Source organism: Caloenas nicobarica, chromosome 18, assembly GCF_036013445.1.
Source record: "Caloenas nicobarica isolate bCalNic1 chromosome 18, bCalNic1.hap1, whole genome shotgun sequence".
Classification (NCBI taxonomy): Eukaryota; Metazoa; Chordata; class Aves; order Columbiformes; family Columbidae; genus Caloenas; species Caloenas nicobarica.
Window position 1 is genome coordinate 4,963,438 of NC_088262.1, and position 26,517 is coordinate 4,989,954.

At 41.6% G+C, this 26,517-nt stretch overlaps 1 protein-coding gene across 1 annotated transcript in view; it reads left to right on the forward strand.

Annotated features, from left to right (window-relative positions):
- The first annotated feature begins 3,550 nt into the window (after positions 1–3,550).
- GRB2 (growth factor receptor bound protein 2) overlaps positions 3,551–26,517 on the forward strand; it is a 47,243-nt gene continuing 24,276 nt past the window's right edge. The window contains exons 1-2 of the mRNA XM_065648036.1: positions 3,551–3,746; positions 8,637–8,851. Coding sequence (XP_065504108.1) covers positions 8,774–8,851 — 78 coding nt within the window. The 5' untranslated portion in view covers positions 3,551–3,746; positions 8,637–8,773. The remainder of the gene's footprint in view (positions 3,747–8,636; positions 8,852–26,517) is intronic.

Consider the following 26,517-nt stretch of genomic DNA (forward strand, 5'->3'; position numbering starts at 1 on the left):
CTAAGTTCAATAGCTCTCCCAATAGTTCCCAGTTGCTCTTTTGTTTGAGGCAGAGGCCCCTGGGCTCCAATTTGAGCTCTGACGCTTAGTTTTCAAAACCACCTTTGAAGTTGCATGTGTTGATGCTCTCAGCAAGTGGGAGCGAGAGGTCACTTCTTTATTTCTCTGAATGAAAAGAAACAGTTTAAAATATCTTCCTGGTTAGCATTTAGCTTCTTGCATCAGCTGTACAAGGAAGTACTTTTACTGCAGACAGTAGCACTAAGATGGTGCTAAAAATTAGGAACATGTACATTGTGTTTCTTAATACATGCCAGAGTCGCTCATCTGGAGAAGCAGTTATGTTACGACAACGTACACTAAGTTCATGCATTTGCTGTGACAAAACACTAGAAAACATCAATCTTTAGATGACATACAGTAGGAGTTCTGAGTCCTAATAATGTAAAAGTTTCCACAATAATTAAATTCCATTGCAAGGACACTGACATTAATGGAGCATAGTTTAAAGACTGTGTCAAGATAAAGCCTGTATTATCACTACAGTTTGTTTTTAGTAACATTTCCACTAATGTTAAACTTCATGTCATCAGTAACTATTGTCTTTATTCAGTAACACAGTATTAATACGTATAATCAAAGCAGCAATTTTAAAACTTGAGTGGTTGCTTACACAAAAATACACTTTTTAACAAATATTCCTCTGATCTGTTAATAGCAAAAAACATACATTTGTTTCCCCAGAGTGCTCTGAGAAGTTTAAAAAGGCATCCAAAAGAAATGTCAGACACCCAAGATTTTTCTTACCCTTAGTACTTCTTAAAACACTCAGAGCTAATCTTAGATTATACTTTATCACCAGAAACTGTCATAGAAAACTTGAGCTATTCCTAGACTACAAAAAACCCCACTTTGAAATAGATCCTCTAGCAAAACAATGTCTCGGTTGCCTTTTTCACCCTTGCTTACAGCTATGCCAGGATTTCAGCTTTTGCTGTAGTGAGGCTGCACTGTATTTGCACAGTAACTTGTGTATTTTTCTAAAGCATTAACTTGTTTGCAAGCTGGGGGAACATTCTCCATTAATTGGTTTGCAAGCAAGTAGAGCTCAGCAACTCCTTTATCAGGAATATCTTTCATATAATGCTTTGATCTTGGCTATTTCTAAAATGTGTTGCTTGTTTGATTTTTCTAGGACTGCACTTTTAAGTGTCGGGCAGCTGCAGCCTCTTAAAGTAGCAATCATTCAACTAGCAGCTGTTAGCATAGCTGGCTTTTCAAGTCCAGCTAAAAGTAGCTGCTATAACTTTTCTGAGAAGATGTTATTTAACTTACAGAGGGCTTACTAAGAACTTCTTAATCCTCATTTTGAGGTCATACATGAAACCAGAGATTCCATAATCCTGTTTTGAGAACAAGTATGGAGGACCTGAGGGATTTGGGAATCTAGCTCCAATTTCATCACTTTGTGTCATCCTAGATGAATCACTTCTGCATCCTCAGAAAGAACGTCTCAAACATTTGTAACATCCTTAACTCCTATAGCTGTTTTTCTCCACCCATTCCAATTTTTGAATGAAGTATGGGGAGAATTCACACCTTCCCCCAACACCCAAATCTGGGAATAAGTTAAAAGCCTTTAAGTACAATGCTATTAGGAGGGCAAAATCATCTTGCTAAGGGTTTAAACGAGAAATTTTGTCCAAAAATAAGCTCTCAGGAATCTTTATCAAGCTGCTTAAGCATTTAAAATGAGAATGTTAGCAGGCAATGTCTGCAGAACATAGTTTGTAAGGCAGATTGTATGAGGTAGCAGTATATATTCTGATGTTATTCTAATCTTGGTCTGGATGAAACCATGACACTCCCCCTGCAGAGTGCAAACAGTGTGATGGTTTATTTAAAAAAAGAAAGTGGGTTTAATTCGAGGCTGAAAATATGCATCTCTGTCATAAAACAAAACATCAATTATCTATGCCCAGGTTAGATGCTGTCTTGAACCCAAGCTTGGTCCAGAATAATCCTGAATTTACATGAGCCTGTGAACTCTGCAGCTCTTTTCTCGGTGCTGTGGTACCTGCTGTGCTTAGACCCCACATTCCCTGTCTCAGCATTTTGGGGGGGGGGGGGGAGTGTGAGGAAATGGGGAGCAACCTATCAAAAACAGAACAAAAGATCCCAAACAAACAAACAAAAAGGGACAAACAAACAACCAGAAGTAACCCCTAGAACTGGCTCATCCTTTCTGGGGAGCAGTACAGTTGTAGAAAGCCTCTAGTTCAAAACTAGCTCTCCAGAGCCAGAGGAAAGCTTTTTTTATTCAGTGCCTTTATCAAGGAATCGAGGCCTGATGTTTACCTAAGCAACTGTTTTGCTGTATGTTGTAATTAGGGTCTTTTCAAGCTAAAAGAATGTTAGGAGGGTCATCTAGTTAAACCCTGGAATTAGTTGCCTGTGTGACCTGAATTTCGCCCTCGGTGCATATTTTAATTGCAATGTGTTTTCACACTGTTCTTTTTTTTTTTTTTTTTCCCTACAGCATGGGTGCCTTCCTCAGTGCTCAGAAGCGATGGTAGCTGTTGAGTAAAGGCTCTACCAGGTGCATTCTTTGCTCTCAGAGTTCAGCGAGTGGTTCCACACCCCTCAGTGCCCGGACAAGCTCAGCTTAAGCGCTGGCCTGGAGTTTTCCCTCGTAGTTACAGGTAGCTTCTAAATTAATTTCTCCATGGTGTGACAAACTGCCTTGTCTTACAGACAAGCAGAGGCACAAATAAATTAGGCAAACACTTTGCACAAACCCCGAGTGGTTTCACCTCCAGCAGCCTGGAGCACAAGTCTGATGAGGAGCAGTTGAGGGAGCTGGGGCTGTTTAGCCTGGAGAAAAGGAGGCAGAGGGGAGACCTTATCACTGTCTGCAACTGCCTGAAAGGAGGTTGGAGCGTGGAGGGGGTTGGTCTCTTCTCCAAAATAACGAGTGATCCGACAAGAGGAAATGGCCTCAAGTTGCGCCAGGGGAGGTTTAGATTGGATATTAGGAAAAAATTCTTCCTGGAAAGGGCTGTCGGGCATTGGAACAGGCTGCCCAGGGCAGTGCTGGAGTCACCATCCCTGGAGGGGTTTAAAAGGCGTTTAGATGAGGTTCTTAGGGACATGGTTTAGTGCTGGAATATAGGTTAGGTTACGGTTGGGCTCGGTGATCCCAAGGGTCTCTTCCAACTGAAATTGATTCTATGAGCCTGTACTCATGGCTGCCTCCCCCGGGGCATTAATATCGTTTCAATATTGCTCGGCCCGTGCTGCTGCGGTGTTCGACGCCGAGGCTGCGGCCTTCCCCCCCTCTCCTCCCCGCTCGCTTCTACGCAAAGGCCGCGGGGCTCGGTGCCCGGGGCGCTCCAGCCCCGGGGCAGCTGCCCGGCGGCCGCGGGCGGAGCAGCCCCGGCTCTGCGCCTCCCTCGGCACTGCGCATGCGCGGGGAAGTGCCCGCCCTCCGCCCGGCCAAGCGAGCGCGCAGGCGCCTCTCCCGCGGTGGGCGGGGCGGGGTGGCGAAGGGCGGCTGACAGGGCGGCTCTCGCGAGAGTTGCTCCGGGAACGGCGGTTGCCGAGCAGGCGGCGGGCGGGGGGGGCGCCGCGGGCCGGGGCAGGAGCGGCAGCCGAGGCGGCGCTGGAGGGGCGGCCGGGACGGGCCGCGTGGGGCCGGGCAGGCGGCGAGGACCCTCGGGCAGGGCGGCGCCCCCCAGCGCTGCGCGGTGAGTCTCGGGGGTGTGTATGGAGAGCGGCCGTGGGGCCGCCGAGCCCCCCCCAGCACCCGCCCTGGTGCGGCGCGGGGATAGGCCCTTCTCGGTGGCGCCCGGCTCCCCTGCCCCCCGCGGGCCTTGCCGGGACGCGGGGGGCACGCTGAGCCCTGGCGGAGGGCGGCCCTCGGTGCCGCGGCCTGGGCCCCTGGCGCGTTCCGCTTGTCCCCGGTGTGCTCCGCGGGAGCCGCCTCAGCGCAGCCCCTGCACCCCGGGCTGTGGGGCTGCGCCCGGCGGGCCCGACCTTCCCGGGCCGCGGCGGGGCTGCGGTGAGGTCCTGGGCTGGAGGGGCGAGATTCACTGTCAGGGGCCGCTCTCCGTGCTCGGGTCCCCCAGGCGGCTGTTAGTCGTGGGTCGCTTCCCGCTTTGCCGTCTGTCTGTGGAGCGTTGGCTGCTGGTAGTTCTCGGGGCTTATTTTCAATATTCCCCGGAAGAGTTCTGTAACTTCAGGCTGCTTCTAAAGGTTAAAAGGTTGTGAATACCCAGTGGGCAGGTTAACATCCATATCTTTCTTTCTCCAGAGACCTTTGGGTCATGCTTCAAATGTGAGTTGCTATGATAGAGACGTTTTTCTTCCAGCCTTTTCTTTCTCTTCTGAACTTCCTGCTTGAGATTCATTGTTGGTTTTGTGGTATAAGGTTTAACTTGCCAATATACTTTCAAATGATCTGTAGAAGACAAGGATGCAGTCTTGTTAACTCCCACAACATCTGACTCAGACATCTCCTTTATAACCTAAAGAGAAAAATATTCTGTAGCACAGTTAATAACTGGGGGAGCAATTCATAGATAAATATAGTGTTTAGGGAAATTCATTCTTTGTTTTAAAAATTATGAAATGCCTTTGGTTAAGGGCCAAAATTTGGAGGGTCACAAATTGTTGATCTTGTTCAAACACAGTGTCGTTGGTAATAATTTTCTGGGCAAACTTTGGATATTGAGAATTTGTTCCAATAAAAGGCCTTTCAATTATTATCATGTGTTATGCTGATCAAGTCATGTAGTGTTTTAAGTATTTCATAATACCAGGCAAGCTTGTACTCTTTAAAACTGCTTTATACAGTTTAAAATAATGGCAACAAAAAAAAGTAGCAATAAATTTTGTGCAGTTGTCTACTACCTGATAAAATGATTTGATCTGATAAATATTGTCTGTGCCTTGTGCTGTAGCTTAGTTTCCTAAATAGTATTTTGACTTGTCCTCTGACAAGATGTGCTTAAGGAAGTCGAAACATATTAAGATAGTAGATCATGAGGATCATTTATGACCCTGAATGTTCTGGCTTTTATATGTTGATAATTTAACTTATATTTTACCTCGCTAGTTTATTGTGTTATACTTCCTTATTTGGCTAATTTGAATGAGTACTCTGCTCTTATGATTTTTTTCTTTCTATTCTTTTGTCTAGAGCCTGACACTTAACATTTCTGCATGTCTTCTGCATGATGTATCTGCACGTTTTTCTTTCCACCCCCCTTAGTAACGTTTTGTCCTGTAACAGCTGATGGAGCTTAGGATCTGATTCTTTGCAAAATCTTCCACTGAATGTATTTTCTTTCTTCCCTCACTTTGGCTTTCCCAAACTGTCCGTTCTTCTATTCCTGCCTGTGTAACTTCCCAGAAGAACAGCAAAACATTGGAAAGAGTACAGTGAGAAAGCTCTCACTTGCTAGAAAAAATGCTGTTTGTAAGAGCAGTATAAAAAAACCTACTTTTGCCTCTGTGTTTTTTTAAATATGTATTGAAAAGGACGTGAGAATTGTTTCCTGTTGGCTACAACAGGGAGGTTTGTATTCATAATTACTTGTATTCCGTCCTGAACTGCAGCTCTGTATTGCTAATACAAATTTACTGTTAGCTGCATCTACTGCCTTTGCTGCCTCTCCCCTTGCCCAGATCTTTTAAGGGCAAGAGAAGTATCTTGCCTCAAATCACAGTAAGGCAAGAGGTGAAAAACATATTGATATTCTTGAGAAATCTTAGTCATTTCTCTAGTAAGATCATATTATAATTCTTGTGAAGTATATTTATCGTATTAATGTTTTGTCTGTTATTCATTCATGCTGATCTTACTCCATTTGAAGTCTGTGGAGCTGGAGTACACTATAGGATTTGCAGCATGTCGTGTTTCACTGCTCTCTGCCTAAAGCAAACACCTACAGCTGTGCTCTCGGTGGGCAGGGGCCCAGCACAAGCCACTTCCCCAGTGAGCTTATTTTTGCCCTTTTTGTGCAGTGGGTTTGTTTGTATTTTAATAATTATGTGGCTGACTGTAAGAACTTATTAAATAAGATTAGTGAACAGCAAATGCTTTCTGAATGACTTTAAGGGAACTGATGTTTTAAGTTTACCTTTTCTGGCATTTGCTGTGTAAGTATCTGGGTTTAATATTTTCAAAGCTTTTCCCTAATTTACGTGTAACTTGTGCCTGAACTTCAGCTACGCTGTTGCCTAAAGTCATGATGGTTAAAGTTTTGTTCTACGCTGCAGCTGTTGTTAGTGTTGCTACCTAGAAACATCACTCCTTTAAATGCTGACTATATATCATGGTGGTAGTAATATGAATGCACGTTTAAAGAAAATTGTGTGATGAATCTCTTTCATCTTGAATTGTGCTGGAAGATTTCCCAACATTGTGCTATTGCTAAGCTCAGGAAAATGCCAGTATAGGTCTTGGGAATGCTGCATCAATTTCTTTATGAAAGCTGGATATTAACTCCTTCAGTTAAAAAACATTTCTTAGATGCTAATGTAGTACTAGGTAGCAGTACTTGTGTACCCCAAAGCAATAAACACCAATTGGCAGCAATTTCTTTCTTTAAAGGTGTCTTGAGCCTATGGTGTATTCTTTAAGTTGTGCAACTTGCTGTTACATTCTTAGGTTTGGAACTTTAGCTTTTCAAGCAGTGTTGGTGATGGTGTTTGCATGCCCATATAATGCTACACATCTTCAAATGTAGCTGTTTGAAACACCAAGCTTTTGCCAGTGATATTTATCCTTTAAGAAGGAACAGAAACTGATGATGTTTACCCTGAAACATACAGGACATGTAGACAGCATGCTTGAACAAATGTGTGCATTTTCCATTGCTTCATACGCAGTAATTCATGTTGCTCGTTAATATTGCAGAAAATTATAAATACCATCAGTTAAAAAAAAAAAAGGTTAGAAAGATGAGGAGATAGTGAACCAAACACAATAGGGACTGGCAAGGGGAGAGTGTTCCTGGTGAAGGAAAATCGTTGTTTGTATGAGCATGCTAGCACAGTGTGGATGGCTGACATCAGAAAGACAGATCCTTTTTTTATCAGCATTGAAACGAAAGTTTAGTATTTTAGACTCATCAAAATATAGCTAAGGTGATACGCTTTTTGGTTTTGATTAAGTGTGTGGGCCAAAGCTTGGATCCAGTATGTTCCTTTCCAGTAGCACAGGCAGGTTGTTCTGTATGATCGTCGTGGCTGCTGACAGCTGTGTCAATCTTGCTGACATTTCAGTAGTGGTGTAGGAGCACCAAAGAAAACCCTGAGCCCTGTCCGTTGATCAAGATAAATCCTGTAAATACCTCTTCTCGTTCTGCCAGTTTCTTGGGATAGAAACCTTAGTTCTGGTGTTTGCCTTGAAGTCCGTTATTCTTTATGGGGAGCTGAAGGTTGGGCAAACATGGGGCTTGTGGAATAGAAGCATGTTAATTGCCGAACTGCATTTATGTAAGGCAGGTTTTTCTCTGGAATGAGAAAATACTGTTGCCATCTGCTGCCTTTGCATATAGCAGGGCTCTTTCTGGGCCATAACCACAGAGACGGAATTAGCAGGTGCGTGGGTTCGCTGCTGTTTGTCACATCTCTGCTGTCTTGAATTGTCATTGACAAGTACCAGCTCTCTGCTGGTTCTCCAGAGGGTGCTCATGATGGTTTTTAATTTACAGTCTATCTTACTTGACTTTTTTTTCTGATCTTTTGTCTTCTCTGCTATCAAATAGAGCTGGAGTTAGATTAAATCCTTCCTATTATAACCCGAGATCAAGATACAAGCCTTTTCAATGGTTTCAGAGTGTCTGTATATACCTTGTCAGGTTTGGTGTCATTTCTTTTCTGGGCCCATAAGAGATACTCAAACTTGCTGATTTTCATGCTGTGCTTATGAAGATTTTTTTTAACATGTTCTGCTGCTCTAGACGCTAGAATTTGAGGATGGTTGCTTTTACGCTAGAGTGAGGCCAAACTTATGTCTCTAATATTATTTTAGGGCGCTTTTTTGGTAGGCATTCAATTCCAAGAAAGTCGTGTTATAGATGACCCACAGAAGTGTTCTCTGCTTTGTCTTACTGTATTTAAATTGATATAAGCTGTATGAACGGGAAGAAAATAGCTACGTTGGTGTAAGCTGCATCTCCAGAATGGTCTTTCCCAGCCGCCAATCCCCATCGTGGGGTTTAATTTTGTGTCCCCTGCGCGGGGATGCCCAGCCCTGGCAGGGCTGTCCCGCCGTGTCCTCTCGCCGGAATGCACGGTGCGAGGAGCGGGAAGAGGCTTCCCGGGGCGGGCCGGACCTGCCCTCCCGTCCCGTCCCGGGGCTGGCCCGAGGAAGCGGTGCCGGCGGCGGGTCCTGCCAGCCCCGCGGGACCGGCGGCTCCCCCTGCGGTGCCGCCTCCCTCCCCCGGGGCGGCCATTGGCCGCGGGACGTGTCACTCGGGCGAGCCGGGCCTGGGCGAGCGGCGGCGGGAGGAAGCGGCGGCCGCGCCGCGCCGGGCGGAGGGAGCGGCTCTGGGCGCGGCCCCGGCCATCGATCCGTGCCACTTCCCCTAATGGCCCGTCTCTTCCTCCTCTTCCCCCTCCCCTAGGGCGGATCGTCCCCCGGGCTCCCTGTATGTGAGAGACGGGGCCGGCGTCTCGGAGGGAGCCGGGCCGCGGGAGGAGCGGAGGCTTCGGGGAAGCGCTTCCTTCCAGCGCCCGCACCGCCGTGCGCGGCAGCCCCAGCATGGAAGCCATCGCCAAGTACGACTTCAAAGCCACCGCGGATGACGAGCTGAGCTTCAAACGGGGGGATATCCTTAAGGTAAGCGGAGGGTAAGGGCTCGGGAACTCCCTCTTTCGCCCTGGACTTTTCAGCTTCTCTCGGGAGTCTCTTCCTGTCCATCAGACCTGACCCTCTTTTGAGTTCCCAGCGAACGCCATCTCCTTTTCATAGGGTTCCTCAAGATTTCCTCGATCCCAATCTGACCCCTTTAAGATCAGGGAGACTGTTTCGTTTCTGGGTTAAGCAAGCATCCTGAAGTCTTTCTTCTGAGGTTGGGATATTTGAAAACTTAGTCGTAAACATGGTAGCAAATAAGCAGAAGTACAAGATAATCGCTACACTGAATTCCCTTCTACGAGAGGAAACCCCTTAAAGTAATCAAGATCAATTTTGTATTCCTTTCCTTTGCTTGCTGCCAAGGATTCCAATATCAAAGAGCAGTGATTAGATTATTTCTCAGTAGATAATCTTTTAGCATCAGGCTGTCAAATATTGGTGCTGAGTTTTATCTTCAGTCCTGATGAACTCAAATGATAAGCTTGTGGCTGAATATTTAATGGATCCGTGCAGATGTAAGTGAATGTTGGAGTGCATTAGAGGAATTTTGGTCTGTAGTTCTTTCAATATATCAAAGGCTTTTTAGGCTTCATCTTTGCTATATTAAGGGAACTTGAAAAATATTCGAATTTTTAAAACTTCATTTAAAAAAATGGATACACAGAACAAGCCCAAAATTTTATTTTGGGAAGGAATAAAATATAAAAATCCATAGTGATTTGGTGTTAGTGAAGCATAGTTCTAAGCTTTGTCACTTCCAAGTAGCATGAACCATATTGTGGAATGTTTTAATGGAGTTTCATTCAGAGTCAGTGTTTCTCCATAGAAGTATAAGATGGGCTTTACCTTCCTAGAGTGATGTATTTAGTATTAAAGCATTTTAAGTTGCTTCTTTGTAAAATGCTTTGAGTAGAAACTGTTTTGAGAGGTGCCTTTCCGGCAGATGCAAGGCCGTAGCTTTGTGTATGCTGACAAATCAAGTCCTGCAGACCTCAGTGGGATTACTGATCTGCTCAAAATTTTCGCCAAGGAACAGCTTGGTTTTAACTACTGTTTTAAGATAAGTTGGAGAAAACAACCGCTATGCGTAAATTTAATATGTGACTTTTATGGCTGATATTTCAATAACAGAACTGTGGCTTTGTTAAAAGTGCAGTAATATTGTGTGGCCATCAACAGATAAAGGCTGCAAAAACGTATCCTGCTTTGAGATTGTTAACTTTAAAAATAATTGTATCTGTATATATCCTACACATTCCTGTCCCGTAATCGATCTAAAAATGCCTATTAGACCAGTACGCTTGAGTTCCAGTGTTCAGGTAAATTACCATAATATTTCCTTTTGCTGTTTTTAAACATTTGGAACTGTCAAGATTTCTGTGAAAACCTTGCATTTATTTTTCTTAACCTGAACTGCGTCCTTCTATTTTGGGTTACTACTAGCTGCCCTCAGCTTTTATAGTGTATTTGAAGTAGAGCATAGCTGAAATAAGCTTGTAGAAAATGTGGAACAGGAAGGAAAAATGAAATATAATGAAATATAGTTTATTTTAAAGTATATTCTTAATTATTTTCACTGCATTTGGTATAGAAGTTTGTTTGAAGTACCTGGAAAAAATGTCTTATAAATTTGCATGTGTTTAAAAATATTTTATTCTCTAGGAATTGAAGGAAAAATAACTTTTTTTAGACTTTCAAAAGTTTACTCTGTTCTAAAGCTCTTACAACTGTGCACAGTGGCTGATAATAAGATGTTCTTGATGTCATCCCATAGATACAAATGTTGTCACAATAGCAGAAACACAGTGGTGTCTATGCTGTTACACTACATTAATCATTTTATTTTTCCTAGAATACAAAGAGGGGTTTTCCTACTCTACGCAAAACCTAGGCTGAGCACTTCTTCAAAGTGTTGATGAACAGTTCTTCAAACTGTATCTCTTTTCAGCTCATGTTCTGAAAATGTTTGCAGATTTTATATATTTCCTTCATAGATGAGTAAACTGAGGCATAGAAATAGGAAATTGCTCAAGATTATCACTAAAGTTAGTGGAAACTCCAAGAGTTTCAGGAATCCTTCTTCAACACATAGTTGAGACGAGTTCATTGCTGCGTGGTAAGGTTCACTGTTAAAGCTGGCAAATTTCAGACAAATAAGCCAACAACTACTAAAATTGTTACAGTTCACTTTACTTGAACTGACAACCTTCTGTGGCACGTTGTCATTTTGAAAGTCTGGTTCGCTTCAGATGTGTTTCATGTTGTGCAAATTAATTTCCATCAAACATGCCACATCAGTTTTGTTAGTACTTTTTTGCTCATGACTGAGAAATCTCAGGGCATCCCATTCATGTGCCTCATGTGATCTGTCTTATTAACCAGGTCAGTCCTGCTGCCCTCGAAAGAAATGGGAAGAGAAACAAATTTGTAACACGTTGAATGTACCTGCAGGCTTCGCTCCGTAGATATCCCTTGCTGAGGCGCACACGTAACTTGACGTGTAGTGGAGACTTCTTTAAATCCAGCTATTATGCGCCTCTGGAAAGTCAAATTAGTTTGATGCCATATATGATGATGGCAAAGGATTGTTTTGCAGAGAAATGTTACACTATGCCCACACAAAGAACAAAATCTATAACGCTTTAATTCCCACTCCTTAAAAGTTCATGTTTCTCTTTGTGGGGAGAGAAGGCAGAGATGCAAACTGTCTGACTCCCTCCGATTCCAGCAGATAACTTGCCTATGATGTCATGGTGCCATTACTGCCGCATACCCACAGATTCGGGACTTGATTGAATAGCATTTGAACTGGAGCCATTAAGCTGGTTGTTAGTAATCTTGTGGCTGGTTTCCAGAAGTGAGTGAAGATAGTTGACCTTTGGCTTGCAATTGTAAAACAGCTGAGTGAAGAGGAAAAAGTGCTCGGCCTTTTCTTTTGTGGGTGCTGGATGGTAAAAGCTGCTTCTATGATTTTTGTGTCCTGGGCAGTATACTGGATCCCCTTGCCCTTCTGTCTAGTGGTTCTACAGCAGTGGGTGGTATTGCCCTGCAAACTGACAGCTTTCTTTAAACTTTTAAAATATGCTAAATATTACTTGCAGAGCCTTTTTGAGTGAAAGGAAAGGTTGCAGCTTCCTTCTGTGTCTTCTGATCACAGTACAGTGCTGCAGCTCTCAAGATCACCATTCTTTTCATGTACTGGTGGTTGCTTCACAAAAGCTTGTTGGTGACTGGCATCCTCCTGGGGGTGTGAAGGTAGCCTGTCCTGTTATTTTAAAAAGTAAAAAAAGGGAAGCTGAGGGATTCCTACTTGAAATTTTGATTTACCGTTTTTCACTTTGAATAGTTGACAGTTGTCATGATGCTTTTCTCAGTCTTTTCCACTTTTGCTTGCTGTATTTATTGAAGTTGGGAGTAGTTAACTTCAGTCTCTGTCTGTATTTGTATTTCAGGTTTTATGTCCCCAAAAACTATTGTATTTCTAGCAGCTTCTGGTTTGTTGCCCTTTGTGCTAACTGGCAAGTATCCAGACCTAAAGTGTGCTAATATTTGCTGGTGGTTTGGCAGGAGCGGGGCTGGGAGGAGGAAAGAAAAATCATCATTCTTTCTCTCGTGTCATCATCATTTATTTTCTGTATTCCTCCTACACCTAATCTGAAGTGTGCAGTTAATACCATGGTGCTCTGATAACTGTTTCTGCATGGTTAATAAATATTCATTAATATATTGAATGTTAGAATTGTGGGTTTGTTTTTTTTTAAGTATAGACCACTGCTCCATTTCCTCTTTCTCCTTGTGTTGTAGGGTTGGGGCGTAGCTGGAAGTGATTTTCTGAAGAACTGAATAAGTTCCTTTTCCCAGTAGCTGTCAGCGTAATTAATTTGGGGTCATTTATAGATTGTTTTTATGAGTAAAATTATTCAGGTGGTGTTTTAAATAGAGCACCATCATCTTTAATTTGGGGATTTTCAGTTTTGTGTGACATACAAACCAGCTTCTCTATTTGCTAAAATACGGAATTCCTTGATAGAATTTTGATCATTTGACAATTTTGTTCAGCAAAGTCAAGATTTTTTTATTCCTACTCTGAACATACACTTGACAGTCACCTCAGGTTCTGTTCACGTGACTGCTTGCCACCAAGCTGGTTTTCTTTCTGTCAGCCTTTAAGAGGATTGAGTGTTTGCAAACAGTTGATGCTGAGACAGCATTTTCAGTTCCTGCATGAAAACCATTTTTCTGTGTCTGGATACAGTGGAACAGTTTTGAATAGAGGCAGGAGTATGACAAACAAGGGGAGCATGGCTTCCTTCTTCTTCATCCCTTGTATTTGACCTCACCTGCACTGACTGTTTTGTGCTGTCTGGGCTAGAGAACAGGAATTTGTGGCTTGCTGAAGAGTAGTGCAAAGACTTTTCCTCTGTTTTGGGTGAAATTGTCTTTGCTCTCATCATTCCTCTCCCTTCCATCATCTTTCCCCATTTTTGGTAAGGGGCTGGACTCGGTCTTGACAATTTTAATACATGAGAAACAGTTTTCTGAATTAGTGATTCAGGCAAATTGCAAGCACTGTGTGTTTCATAGTGAAGTAGGTTAAATACTGGAACAGGTTGTCCACAGAAGCTGTGGAATTCCCATCCTCGGAGGTGCCCAGACAAGTCCCTGAGCAATCTGATCTAATTAGACTTGTTTTGAGCAGGGGAGTGGATTAGGTGACTTCCAGAGCCCCTTCCAACCTATGTTATTCTGTGACTTAGCTGTGAGTGGCAACTCTGTGGTATGTGATGGTCGATGTGTAAAGGTGTGGTTAGGTCATGTTCCTTGGCTGGCCGCCTGGAATGAAGATATTTGTCATCAAGATGCGATCAATATTGCAGCCTAAGAAGACAAAGCTGTGCAAAAATTACAAAGACTCATAAAGACAAATACAGTTCTCTTAAATGTAGTTGATTTGACATCCCGGCAGTTGGAGATCTGTGTTACAAAGAGATGCTGCTATAAGAGGTTGCATTCTGCTGCTCTACCCAACTGTTCAATGCATATGTTTTTATTAATAGTACAAACTTTTCCAATATTGTTTGTCTTACGTATGACAGTAATCTGAAGGTGGGATGTGTTTTATTAGGCAACTTCTCTAGGTATTTGGGGGAAAGAACTGCCTAACCTCTCCAAGGCACATGTCCCCAAAAAAGCAAACACTCATGTTCTGTATTTGTAAACAAGCTTGAACCTTTTTAGAGCAAGATTGCATTGCTGAAGGTGTCTGTGTGCAGAAGACATAAATATGGACTACTCCAGATTGAAGGTATAAAGCAGTCTTTGCAAGCAAGGAGTAAACACATTCTTCCTTAAAAATTGCATCCTTGTTTTTATAACATTTAGTAGCTATTTGTGGTGATTATTTAAACTTGTCGCTGAAATTGGGAAAAAGTTTAGCTCTTGTGAGCTGGGTACTACCTGAAGCCTGCTGGAGTTTAGAATGTCAAACAAGACACTGACTAAAGCTCGTGGTCAGCTCAGCTAATTTTATTATATTGACTTAACATATATTGCATCCTCTTACAGCCAGGGGAAATTATGCTGATTTGAAGCTCCAGCTGCTTTTTGCCAGCTTAATGGAAGTGCTACAGTTGGAGATTCTCTGCGAGGTCCAGCTTTTGGTGTGACTGCTCTGGCAGACTTCTGAAAAGTGTTAGCATGGACATATCAGCAAATCGAATTTTGGGTCGCTAAATTATTTATCTGCTTTGTTCAACATGTGTGTCAAACTGCAACCAATGTGATTTGCTTTTGTTTTTATTTACTGGCAACACAAATGTCATTTCACTGGGGCACTAGTGAAAAGAGGCACTAGGTCTCAATTTTTTTTTAATGCTTTACTTGCTTTATTTAGCATTTTGTTAGGAAAGCTGCCTTTGATCTCTATCTTTTCCAGTTTACTCTGAAAATTCTGTTAAATTCAAAATGCAAATGAGTAGGTGACTTGTATGCATTCTGCATTTCTACACAGATCAGCAAACTGATACTGCTATAGTTTGATATACTAGTTGTTATCTGCAGCTTTATCCCACAGTGGTTCTTGCTCTTTCATTTCCTTTGCTGGCCCTGCAGCAGCAGTTAACGTTATCTCCCAAGTTGGGTAAACATCAGTGACTAGAATATACAGAAGGAAATAAAAATGTGGGGTTTAGATGCTTTGGGCCTTGGGAAAGAAAATAGGAATTGGAGAACAGGTTGACGAGAAGCTCAACATGACCCAGCAATGTGCATTTGCAGCCCAGAAAGCCAACTATGTCCTGGGTTGCATCACAAGCAGCGTGACCAGCCGGTTGAGGGGGGTGATTCTGCTCCACTCTGGTGAGACCCCCCCCACCCCCGGAGTCCCGCAATGAGCTCTGGGGCCCCTAAGGCAAGAGGGACATGGACCTGTTGGAGCAAGTCCAGAGGAGGGCACAGAGATGCTCAGAGGGCTGGAGCACCTCTGCTGTGAGGACACGCTGAGGGAGTCGGGGTTCAGCCTGGAGAAGAGAAGGCTCCGCAGAGACCTTATTATGGCTTTCCAGTACCTAAAGGGGACCTACAGGAAGGCTGGAGGGGGACTTTTTACATGGGCATGGAGTGATAGGATAAGGGGTTATGGCTTTAAACTGATAGAGGATGGATTTAGTTTAGATATAAGGAAGAAATTGTTCCCCGTGAGGGTGGTGAGACACTGGAACAGGCTGCCCAGAGATGCTGTGGGTGCCCTGTCCCTGGAAGTGTTCGCAGCCAGGTTGGATGGGGCTTTAACAAGCTGGTCTCGTGGAAGAGGGATTGGACTAGATGATCTTTAAGGTCCCTTCCAACTCAAATCATTCTATGAATACTTTATGATTTTTTTTTTCGTTATCTACAGTTTGGGGAATGCTGTATGAAGTTGTTCTTTCCCTCAAATGTCGATATCTTTTTAGATGGAGCAGCAGCATTGTTGATCTCAATCTGTCAAGCTTCAAGCTGCACTTTGTCACGTTCTAGGCTCATGCCCTGTTGCTGAGTATTTAAAGCACTGCTCATGAGTGGCACATCTTCAACTTTGAAGTCATCAGCACCTCATAAGAGTAGGTGTTCAAATGGAACAGAAAAATGGTTGTGAAGCAGATTGTCTGTGGTGGAGCCTGAACTTGTTCCCATGTCTTATATGCATGATTGGTGCCACCATCTGACAACTCAAGTGAGAATGGGTTGAACAAACTTAAGAATGTGGGTTTTTTCATGGTGACATGTGCTAAACACATGGGGTTGTATGACTGAGTTCTAGTGGAGCAAAAAGTGAACTGATAGTCTCCAGAACTGCTCATGATAATTATTTTTAGGATATTTGTTATACTCCTGAAACCCAGATGCGACTCTACAGTACCCTGATCAGTTACTAGATGCATCTGAAATCTGCATTTTAAATAGTTGCATTCATGGTTTTTCTCGGCCTGTCTTGCCTTTCTCTCTTTACTAAAAGTGTTTTTCTGCAGATACTAAGTAAAAGCCCATTTTAAAAATGTCTTAAATGTCTTGAAGATCCTAAGAGGCTTTTTTTTTTTTTTCCCTTAAGGAATGGTTGCTCACTTGTGTTTCTATAGCTGATCTTGGATCCTTTTGTCTCCAGTTGTTTGATGTTGTGCAAACAGATAGAGTCCTGTTATTGAATATTCATCAAATCAGTTGGGTTTTGATCCCAGGGGGCAGGTCAGGATGGTGACTGGAATAAGGCAGAAGTTAGGATAGCTATTTTTGTCTAGGAAGTAGATTGTCAGCCTCTGTAGAGTAATTAGTTTATAATTGTGATGTTGAAACACTGCTGACCTTTATAAATAAAATATATAGAGAGAATACTTAACAGAGTAGATTTATTCTGTTTGTACCTGCTGAATTTAGCTCCTTTGCATGCGTTCGTGTCAGCGTGCACACTTCGTCATGAACTGCGTGTTGGCTCTAGTGCAGCTGGACTTCATGCAGACAGCAGAAAGCATTTTTTTTTTTTTTAAGTTCAGCTGAACTGTAATTATACTGTTAGTCTCTAAAACCTCTTATTTAAATAATTTGTCTCTGGAATTCATGCTTTCTGCATTGAGCCAACCTACTTCTTGCTCTAACTTGTACTATAAAACTCTACAGGTTTGTATATGGAGGGGAAAAAAAAAAGTGCTGCTGTTATGCAAAATTGTTTCCCTTGGGAGGAAAGGGGGGAATTCTTCATGAGTTATGTATGAGCCAGCAGGTTCCACTAATCACAGCAGCCCTGCTGGTACAGAAGACTTGTGGTCTCAGCTACTCAGCCCTCTGGTTTGGGAGAAATTGGCACAAAATTTTAAACCATGCAGCTCTTGCTGAGCTTGAGTAGTTTTTTCCATTATAAATCCATATGTGCTGTCAAATTTTGAGTATTCTTTTGTTACCTGCACTTCTTTAGCATAAATATAGAAGTGATATTTTAACCATTTGATCTGTATTTTACTTTCTGCTGTTAACAGTGGATTACGGTCTGCTTGGAAAGAGTTATGCTTAGATTCCAGGTTGAAGTGGATTTATTTCAGAATACTAGGAAGGATTTTAGACAGCAAAAGTCTGCGTCTTTGCTAGTTCCTCTGGAAAATCTGCCACTTTTACTAAAGAGGTGTTTCCATGAGCTCCTGTGTAGCTCAGGCCTTGTGGTCTAATCTTTACTGCTCCTGAGGGCATAACTCATCATGGAAAATTCCCAAATTCTTCATAACTCATCAAGGAAAACTCTCAAACTTTTTTGGGGGGGAGTAGGGAAGGCAAACAAGTGCTCAAAGTGTCTTACAGTTGCAGAGGAAGGACAGAAACAAATGCAAGGAGGAAAATGAGGAAGAAGTAGCAACTGTAACAGAGACAAGTCCAATGAAAACCTTTAAAGGTGAAATTTGGCATTTAAGATGTTTTTCCCCAATCTTGCCGTCAGACAGTACTTGAATTTTTGCGAGATGAACATCAGCTTGACAAATGTGCCTCGTTGAGGCAATATCAGGAAGATTTGTTGTGCATATATTCCACAGCTTAACTTTGTAATGTTTTGCTTGTCCTTGAAGAATACTTTTTCAAGACGTATCCTTAGCCCTGAAGGTGATAAAGCATGGACTGGCAACTCAGGCTCTCTTCTGACTGCTGCAACGGAGGAAGCAGAAGCAACTTCTGCTTCCTTCTTGCCTTCACTTCTGTGCTTATTTCTCAAAATATATTTTGCACCAACGCCTCTGCCCTGCCTCTAATGAAACTATAGTTTGTCAAAAATTGATATGTAGATTTGTCTTTGACCGTTTGTACCAAGGCGCTTAAACTTTCTTGCAGCATCAAGCTGTTTTGACACTTCCTTACTCCTTAGCAAGAAGTGATACATTCCTTCTTGTTGTGTTTTTTTGTTTTGTTTTGTTTTCCCTGAAAATTGCCATTTAGGTTAAGAGTGTAATTTGCTCCCTTCCAGGATGGGTAGATGAAGACTGTTGTGACCCTACCTAGGAAGACCTGGATGGAAAGTAACAGCTCTCTTAACAGGGTCACAAAAAATAGTGATAACCAAAATGTTTATAGTTGACCCAGCTTTCCTGGCTTCCTCTCCTTCCTTTGCAGCTTGTTGTGTCTGGAAATCTTGCAAGGTGTTACCTTTACTCAGTTTATTTAGGCAATGTAAAAAAGGAAGAGCCTAGGTAAAAAGAGACTTCCGATGTTTCTATAAACTTTCTTGAGCTTTCTTTTGCTTGAAAAGCTTGTGTTTCATTCCACCTGCCTCTGTTTGGATTACAAACGTGTGTGATGCTGCAGTAAGATTAGAGACACTGTTGATGCTATTTGCATTATGAGTAATAAGTTCCCAGTAAAGCTTATTTGTTGAGAAGAAAAAAAATATTTTTAGCTTTCCAAAAAGCTGTAGTTATTAAACATAAGGCAATATGTTGATAAAACAGCTGCTCTACAGTCTGATCAGCTACTGAAATGCACCCACAGGTGACTCCTGTGAGCAGCAGGTTCGTGTTCCGTGGCAGTGTCTGAGCTACCCAAAGTTCTAGTCCCTTTGGGGCTCCCTAGTTTAAAGTCCTCACAAAGCAAATATGGTTATACCATTTTCTTAGTTTGCTTTGCATCTAACTGGACTTAGCCATTTTTGTTCAGGATTGCAGTCCAAAATAAGAAGTCGGGCCATACCCAATCGGACTCTTGCAAAACCACCTGTGTTCCCTCAGTCATGGTCCCCAAAACTCATAATTTACTAATTGGGAGCAGAGAGCATCATCCAAATGAGTGGAGCTGGCTCTAGTGTCCTAATGCGGGGAACAAGTAACACTGTGGGGGGTGCATGGGTCTGGTGAGGGTTTTCAGCACTGTCAGAGACATTCTGTGCTGACCTCTTACACAGCCCTAGTACCATGTTGCCAACTACCTGTATTAGTCAGCTTTCTCCTACTTACTGTTCATTGCCACAGATGATATTGTTTATTATACCTTTATAATGGATTCTGCTTTATCTCAATTAGTGATTCATCAGTCTTCTATACGGAGCTGTATTTTTGTTCTCTCTTGCCACTGATTAAATGAAGGTCTGAGGTGAAGACTGCTTTGTGCTTTTATAGCTGTGCCAGAAGAGCCCAGCTTCCAAACAGCTGCTTGAAAGTCAACTTAATTGGTTAGCTCTATTTCCACGGTATTGTGGCTGCATACGAGCGATATTGCTGCAGAGCAGCTGGGACCAACTGGCATCTGTCGTGGTACAAGATATGTGTTTAATATCTTTAGATAAGGCCTGATCCTGGTTTGTGAGTGTGTTATTGAGATGGCATCCACATACTGAGGTCTTCCCAGAACTCTGGTTTTGGGCAAGTTTTTGAACGCATCCGTGCCAATGCATGGTCTGAAAATCCCATTTTGTTGTGTAGCAATGAGTGACCCCTGTTCGGGGCCCTGGGGGAGTTTTTTTGTGGTTGAGGCATTGATCTCCTGATTGAAATCTCCCAGTAAGGGAGAGTTTTAGTGCCTTAGCTTGTACTGAGGCTTACAATGGAGATATTGTGCTACTATAATGTACTTGAGAGCTTAAAATTAGTCTGTGGTCAAGTAATATACCCTAGGGTGTCAGTGGCCTGCATTATGATATCCCTTCCAGGTTATTGCAATGGAGCCATAACGAGTTCTATTCTTGTTTTAATTTGTTCTTGACCTGGAACAGTTCTTCTAATTTGAGACACTAATTAGGAGATGTTTTTAGTTATCTCTGATCTTTTCCGTAAAGAATTTGGTGCCTCAGCTGTCTTTAGGATTCTGAAGCAAGTTACTGCTTTTGGCATTTAATATCTGCATTTCTGCATTATTCATGTAAGGACACTCTTTGATTTTTCTTTTCTGCCCATAAGCCAAGAAAGCAGCAATAGACTTTTCTTGTAGAGATCACTGGTATTCCTGATAGTACGTTACATTTTTAAAAAAATTTTTTAAAAAAAGGAAATAAAAATAGCACTTACTGGTACTTACTAATCAGTTGCATACCTCTCTGCTCCTCTGAAATATCATAGGTAGTGTATCTTTTTAAATTAAAAAAAAACCATTCCTGTATTAGTATACTGATTTTTTTTTTTTTTCTCAGCCCTGAGTATCTTTGGGTAAGTGTTTCTTTTCCTAGTTCACGCAATAGTGAGCTATAATGACTATTGTACGCTCGGTCTCTTATATATACAAAGTTCTACTCTAACTCGGTGTATGCAAATTCCATGTAAATGTTTTATTTTCCTTTTATGGAGAGAATTGGACATGAACTAATGCTATTTTATTAGCCCTGAAGTGAAAGAGGAACTTCATAACATAAGGGGAATTTGTTTAAAGCATCGCGTTGACGTGCAGATGTTGCCCTTTTTTGTAATACTCCTCATTTCCCCTCCCCTCTCCCCTACAGTGCATAATTCAGGCAATTACTTTCAGTGAACCCCCTCAACTGTGGGTTTGGACTGTTTCTAAGGTAGAATGCAAGTTAAACTTGCTTTGGAGTTCCTCAGCTTAAATCAGAAAGGAACATTGTTTTGACACTGAAATTAGTGTATTTTACATACTGTCAGGCAGTTCTCTGGCCCGCGTGTCCTCTGTACAGCATGGTAGTTGTCTTTCCTCCTTCTTCAAAAGAGGAGGTTGTTGATGTCTTTCCACTTTTTTGATATTCACGATGGCTTCTGGCCTTCTGTCTGGGTTAGCTGAAGGCCATTTAGTTCTGATAGCTTTCCTTGTTTTAAAGGAATGATCCTTATTCTTCCACATCTAAGTCCTTGTGTCTGGTTCAGATGTCCTCTCCAACCCATCATCAGTTATCAAAGTATCTTCTTTTTCTAGTCTACGGAGGAGTGCATGTTGTCACAGGCTCTGGTGGGGTGTGTGTTTTTCTTTTCTTTTTGAAAAGCTATTCTTTCCTGTTTTGCCAGAAGTTGTTGAGCTTTTTACGGTTAAATCAAGGCCATTGTAATTTTGAATTTCGTTATTCCAACTTTGTGAGTACAGGATTGTGCGTGTGTTATTCTGTATACTACTGATTCTTCAGAAATTAAACCTTAATCTAATGATGAGTTTGGAGAAGAAAGAAAGATGGATTAGTGTTGGAGTGAATCAACACCTTTAACTAAGGCCCATTGTGACCCAAAAATAGGCTCAACTTAAAAGTCATTAAAAGATTTCTGGGATATAATCAGTCATTATTCCATAGCAGACTGAAAACAATCATGCATTTCTTCTTATCATGAATTAAAGATAACACGAGACGTTTGTACACCAACCCTATTTTGTGTTTTTATAGAATTTGGTGCATTTGTCCTACTGAGGTTCACATCTGCTAAAGGACGAGTGACTGAGGAAGCTTCGTGCCAAAAAGGCTGGGATTTCAGGCACTCGTGTAAAAGTTGGGGCTGATTGTGAAGTGTATTGTCCAAGTCTTCCTAACGAAATGACTGAGGGTATGATGTTAAGAATATTGACATACAGGTTGTTTCCCTCATGATGAAAGAGCTATGAAAACCTGGAGAAGAAATGGAGGGGTTGTATCTGAAACAAGTTGTTTTGGTCATTTTGTAGATTTAGAAAGATAACTGAGCATAACCAGTTGGTGCAATTTGTTTTTCTTGGCCTTTGAAATTCTTAGAAACATTTCTCAAAACAACCTGTGAACCAGAATTGTGATTAAATATATTTTTACACAGGTTATTTAGCTGCAAAATCCACTGAAATCTATTTATTTTCCCTTTTTTGTTGTTGTTGTTATGGGGTGGGGTGTTTTGTTGTTTTTTTTGTTTGGTTGGTTGGGGTTTTTTTGTTTGGTTTAAATCAAACTTTTGTTTTGTTGACTTTTTAAAAAAACTTAGTTTGCTTCCTGAATGACCAGAAGTCTGAATTGGAGTGTACCTGATGTCTTTGGCTAGCAAGGGTCTTTCAGTCCATCTGTCCTTTGAAATCTTTTTCTCTTAGCAGACCGGAGCAGGTGGAAATGACCGGAGTTGCTGAGTGAAATCTCTGTTGTATCCCATAACAGCTGTCACAGGTGGCTTGAGCTGTTTGAACTGCCTCTGAGCGTCAGGTTATTATTGCAGCATCAGCATAATCCTGATGGGGTTTTTTTGGTGTTTTGTTGCTGTTTTAAACCAACCAGGTTGGTTGATTTTTTGTTGTTGTTGTTTGGGGTTTTTTTTTCGGTTGGTTATTTTGATGGTGGGTTGGGTTGTTTGGTTTTTTTGGTTGGTTGCTTTTTTGTGTTTTTTGGTTGGTTTGGGTTTTTGAAACATCGGCACAAGAAAATGTCAATGTGCCATCTCAGGCCTTTAAAAGCAAGTCCCCTAAAAATCTTTTTTCCATTAAAGGGCCTCTTTATTATCCTCTCTTTCTCCCTCATTTAATGTTACATGGGCAGGAAAATCATTTGGTGCTAATGTAATCTTGTACAGTAAAGCTGCATCTCATTTCTTCTTGTTTGGTTGTGTTTTACGAGGTTGGAGACATGTCAAATGTTTCTAAGTGAATATAATGTTCTAGAGCCAATTGTGCAAACTGCCTTCGGTTTGGTAGGAGCTCATAAGTTTTGCAAGATCTCTCGGTGTGCTTTGCATTATGCAAATGTGACAGGAATGAGTCAGACGATATTCAGCGTTCTGATCAGAAACCATTTGCAAGTGTCTTCCTCTTGTGTGTGTGTGTCCCACTAGAGAGGAAGTCTGAGCGGCTTTGCAGTTACTGGAAAACAAGAAGAGTTCCTGTCCCTCTTCAATATTCTTGCTCTCTGAAGATCAGCCAGACCCAGTACCTGTACATTTCCTCTCCAGTTTGAAATGTTGCTAGACGTTTAGTCAGTAAAACCAGGTTAAATAAACTGGATCAATTGAAAATACACTAGATGACAACTGTCACTCTGCAGCTGACAAATCTATTATTGTATGGTGATTTTTATACTCTGGAAAACTGTGCTCTTATGTCATACTAAGCCAAAATGATGTTGGTTTTATGCACGGAAATTACCTTGATTTTGTACAGGGAAAGATAAGCTGAATTAATTTATCTTTTTGTTAGTCACTAGTCATTTATGACTGAACTTACAGTCTAGTTATTAAGGTGTCTTGTTTTAAACAAGGCTTTGTTTACATTTAAATGAATTAAGATCCCGATAGGGAGCAAAAAATCATCCCTGCAAGGAGGCTCAAGTTAACACGATGGTTGGTTTTGCTGTTCTTTTTATGTGGACGAGACTGTCTGACCAGCCCTGTGGAACTGATGTGATCAGGTCTCCCACCTTTCATCAGTGAACCATCCCAAAATGAAATGACTTAAAAGTGCTTTCTGCGGATCTGCGTGTCTTTGCCACAAAGGAGACTTAAATTTAACATTTTAAATGTAAAGATAAGAGCTGAGGCAGCAAATTATGCATATATACACGCAGGGTTGGGGCAATAGAAAGAGCTTTGTGTGGATACCGACCAAATTATTAATTGTGGCTACGTGTATATAACATGTTACAAAATCATGAGGGCTGTGAGAGTGTGAACAGGCTTTTTGTGGGCTGAATTAAGACATCATGTAAAATTATTGGCTAAGTGCAGATGCATGCAAACTGCTAATGTGCTCAGAGTTAGGAGAGTAATTAGTCTGAACCAACAAGCGAACCTGCTTGGTCGGAGATTGGATCTTGTGGTGCTTTTTTTCTTTTTCTCTGTTTTTTAATTCCTCCCCTTTCTCAGGCCTTTGCATAACTAGTGTACAATACTGCTCAACTTCACATTGAACCTCAAAGGTCTTGTGTTGCAGGCTTTGATTTAGAGAGCCTGAGGCTTTTGCTGACCTATAGGATAGGGCTTTTCTTTTTTTTTCTGGGAAACAAGAGCAGTTAGCTGCTTGAAAAATAATTTTCCATTTATCTTTTAGCTACCAGTGTGTTTTTAATTCCTTGGGTGATGTCTTGCTTACCTCTGTTTCCCTTAACAGTGTTATTTAATCTCAAGGCATCTTCCCGATCCTATTTAGTGTTAAAATATAGCATGCTAGTTTTTTCTTTCCCCTAATTTTCCCTATTGCTGATTCTTGGCCAGGTTCCACTGAGGTAGCTGGACAGTGGCCACCGTAATCTCAGTGATCTTGTGTATCTGGAGCTATTTCATGCTTCCCCTCTCCCCCCGACAATATGAATGTCCTGCAGAACAGGAGAATTAAGGGTTCGTTTCATGCTGCCTCTCTTTAATACACTGCCTTAAACCAAGACTAAAACTGTCCCTTCCTGTGACTGCTTTGTGTCAAGCTGGTCACAGGTGCAAATTGCCGTCTTAACAGTGTTTATCCACCTTATAGTGTAAATCAGTAAGCAGCCTCTAATCATGTGCAGTTTTGAGATCTTTGTCTGTTTTTTAAATGGTTGGTTCTTTCCTTGCTGTGTTTTCAATTAAAGCATCTGGGAATGGTATTGGCCAGAGTCTCAGTAAATTAGTCTCTAAGCTAGTCTGTAATATTCTGCAACTTATTAAAATTACATTGATGTATTGCTTTTTCTTATTGTTTGCGTAGTATGGATTTGGAGCTCCCCGATTCTCCCTTCCAATATGTTACATTAGAATTGGTTAAATAGGTACAAATCTAGCAAAATATTGACTTACAGCTATGGTGAACCTTGAAAAGCTGCCTATTCTAGGAAATTGGCCTCCTGTTATCTCTGATTTCATGCTTTTTCCATCTGTCTCAAAATGAAGAGATTAGGGCTGATCCTAACTACGTGTGTGAGGCAGATTATGGTAATCTTATTATTCTGATCTCATTACACTGAGTCTCTAGATTTGAGAATGTCCTGGTCTTAACCCTTTCTTCAACAGTTACAAAAAATTTAGTGAAAAGGTAGTTGAAGCATGTTCTGCAAACTTCAAATTAAATGTTTATATCATCCTCTCTTGAAGACGACTTTCCTAGTCAGAGCAATACACTTAGTAGTTGTTCGTGGTGGTGGTTTTTTTTGTCTAAAGAGACTATCTAAAGTGACAAGTAAATCAACTCACTTGAGTTACAAAGGATGAAATTTGCCCTATATATGGCAACAGTAATAGTTATTAAGAATTCCATTTTCAGTTTAATACTTTGGGGAATCTAAGAGCTCATTCTGGAGATCCTTAGTTCATGATAGGTCAGAATTCTTTTTTTTTTTTCCCTAGCTTTTCTGTAAAGAAATGAGATTTTCCAGACTTTTGTACCAATGTTTGACGGACAAAAATATAAAACTTAATGGAGTGTCTCCCACTCATTACAAGTACACGGAAGTTAATGCAAGATGCTGGGGAATACATAGCTGTATATTTTAAATGAAGAAGGGGTGACTGAACTGCAGCACCAAATTCCCTGCCTTTCCAGTATCTACAGCACAACTTGGCTGTTGCTACTGGGAGGTCAATTTTAATTGATTGCCAAGGGTTAACTTGCTAGTTTGTGGTGAAGGGACTTTCTTCTGCACTGGGCTAATACGTTCTGCTGAGAACACTAAAGCAAGCATCAGGTGGACTTTGAGGATTCCAAGAGGTCTTTTTCTTCCACTCGTGGAAGAAGCTCTGTTCTTTCTGCACAGTTTCAGACGCCAGTTATGAAATAAGTGTTAGTGCTGCTTCAGGCCTGTAAATGAAAAGAAAGCAAAATGACAGCTGCTCGCTGTGGGAGTTAAAAAGCAAATATCATTCTCTGTCTTTAAGTGATCTGTATTTTATTGTAACTCCTGTTCTAATGGATTCATAGGATATTTTGAGATTTGTACTACACTGATGGACTTCCAGATTTGATACTGCAGGGGACTATTTTTAAAGCATTTGAATATTGCTCTGACTGCTCTACTGGGCATCTTTGAATATCAGGCATGTTTGCCAGTTCCCATCCTGAAGTTGCATTTGGAGGGCAGGGAAGAAGATTGGAAAGGAAGGGGAAAAGATGTGTTAGTACATCAAACAAAGCTGGGATAGAAGGAAGCAAGTGTCTTCTCCTTCTCTGTTTATTCTGTCATTTTTGTAGGTCATCTAAATTGGACCTTTTTGTGGAATGATACGTATTGTTGGACCTGGTTTTGCCTATAGAGGAGCACGCAATGCAGCAACATAGCTTAAGTTGCTGCCCTAGCTGCCTAGAGT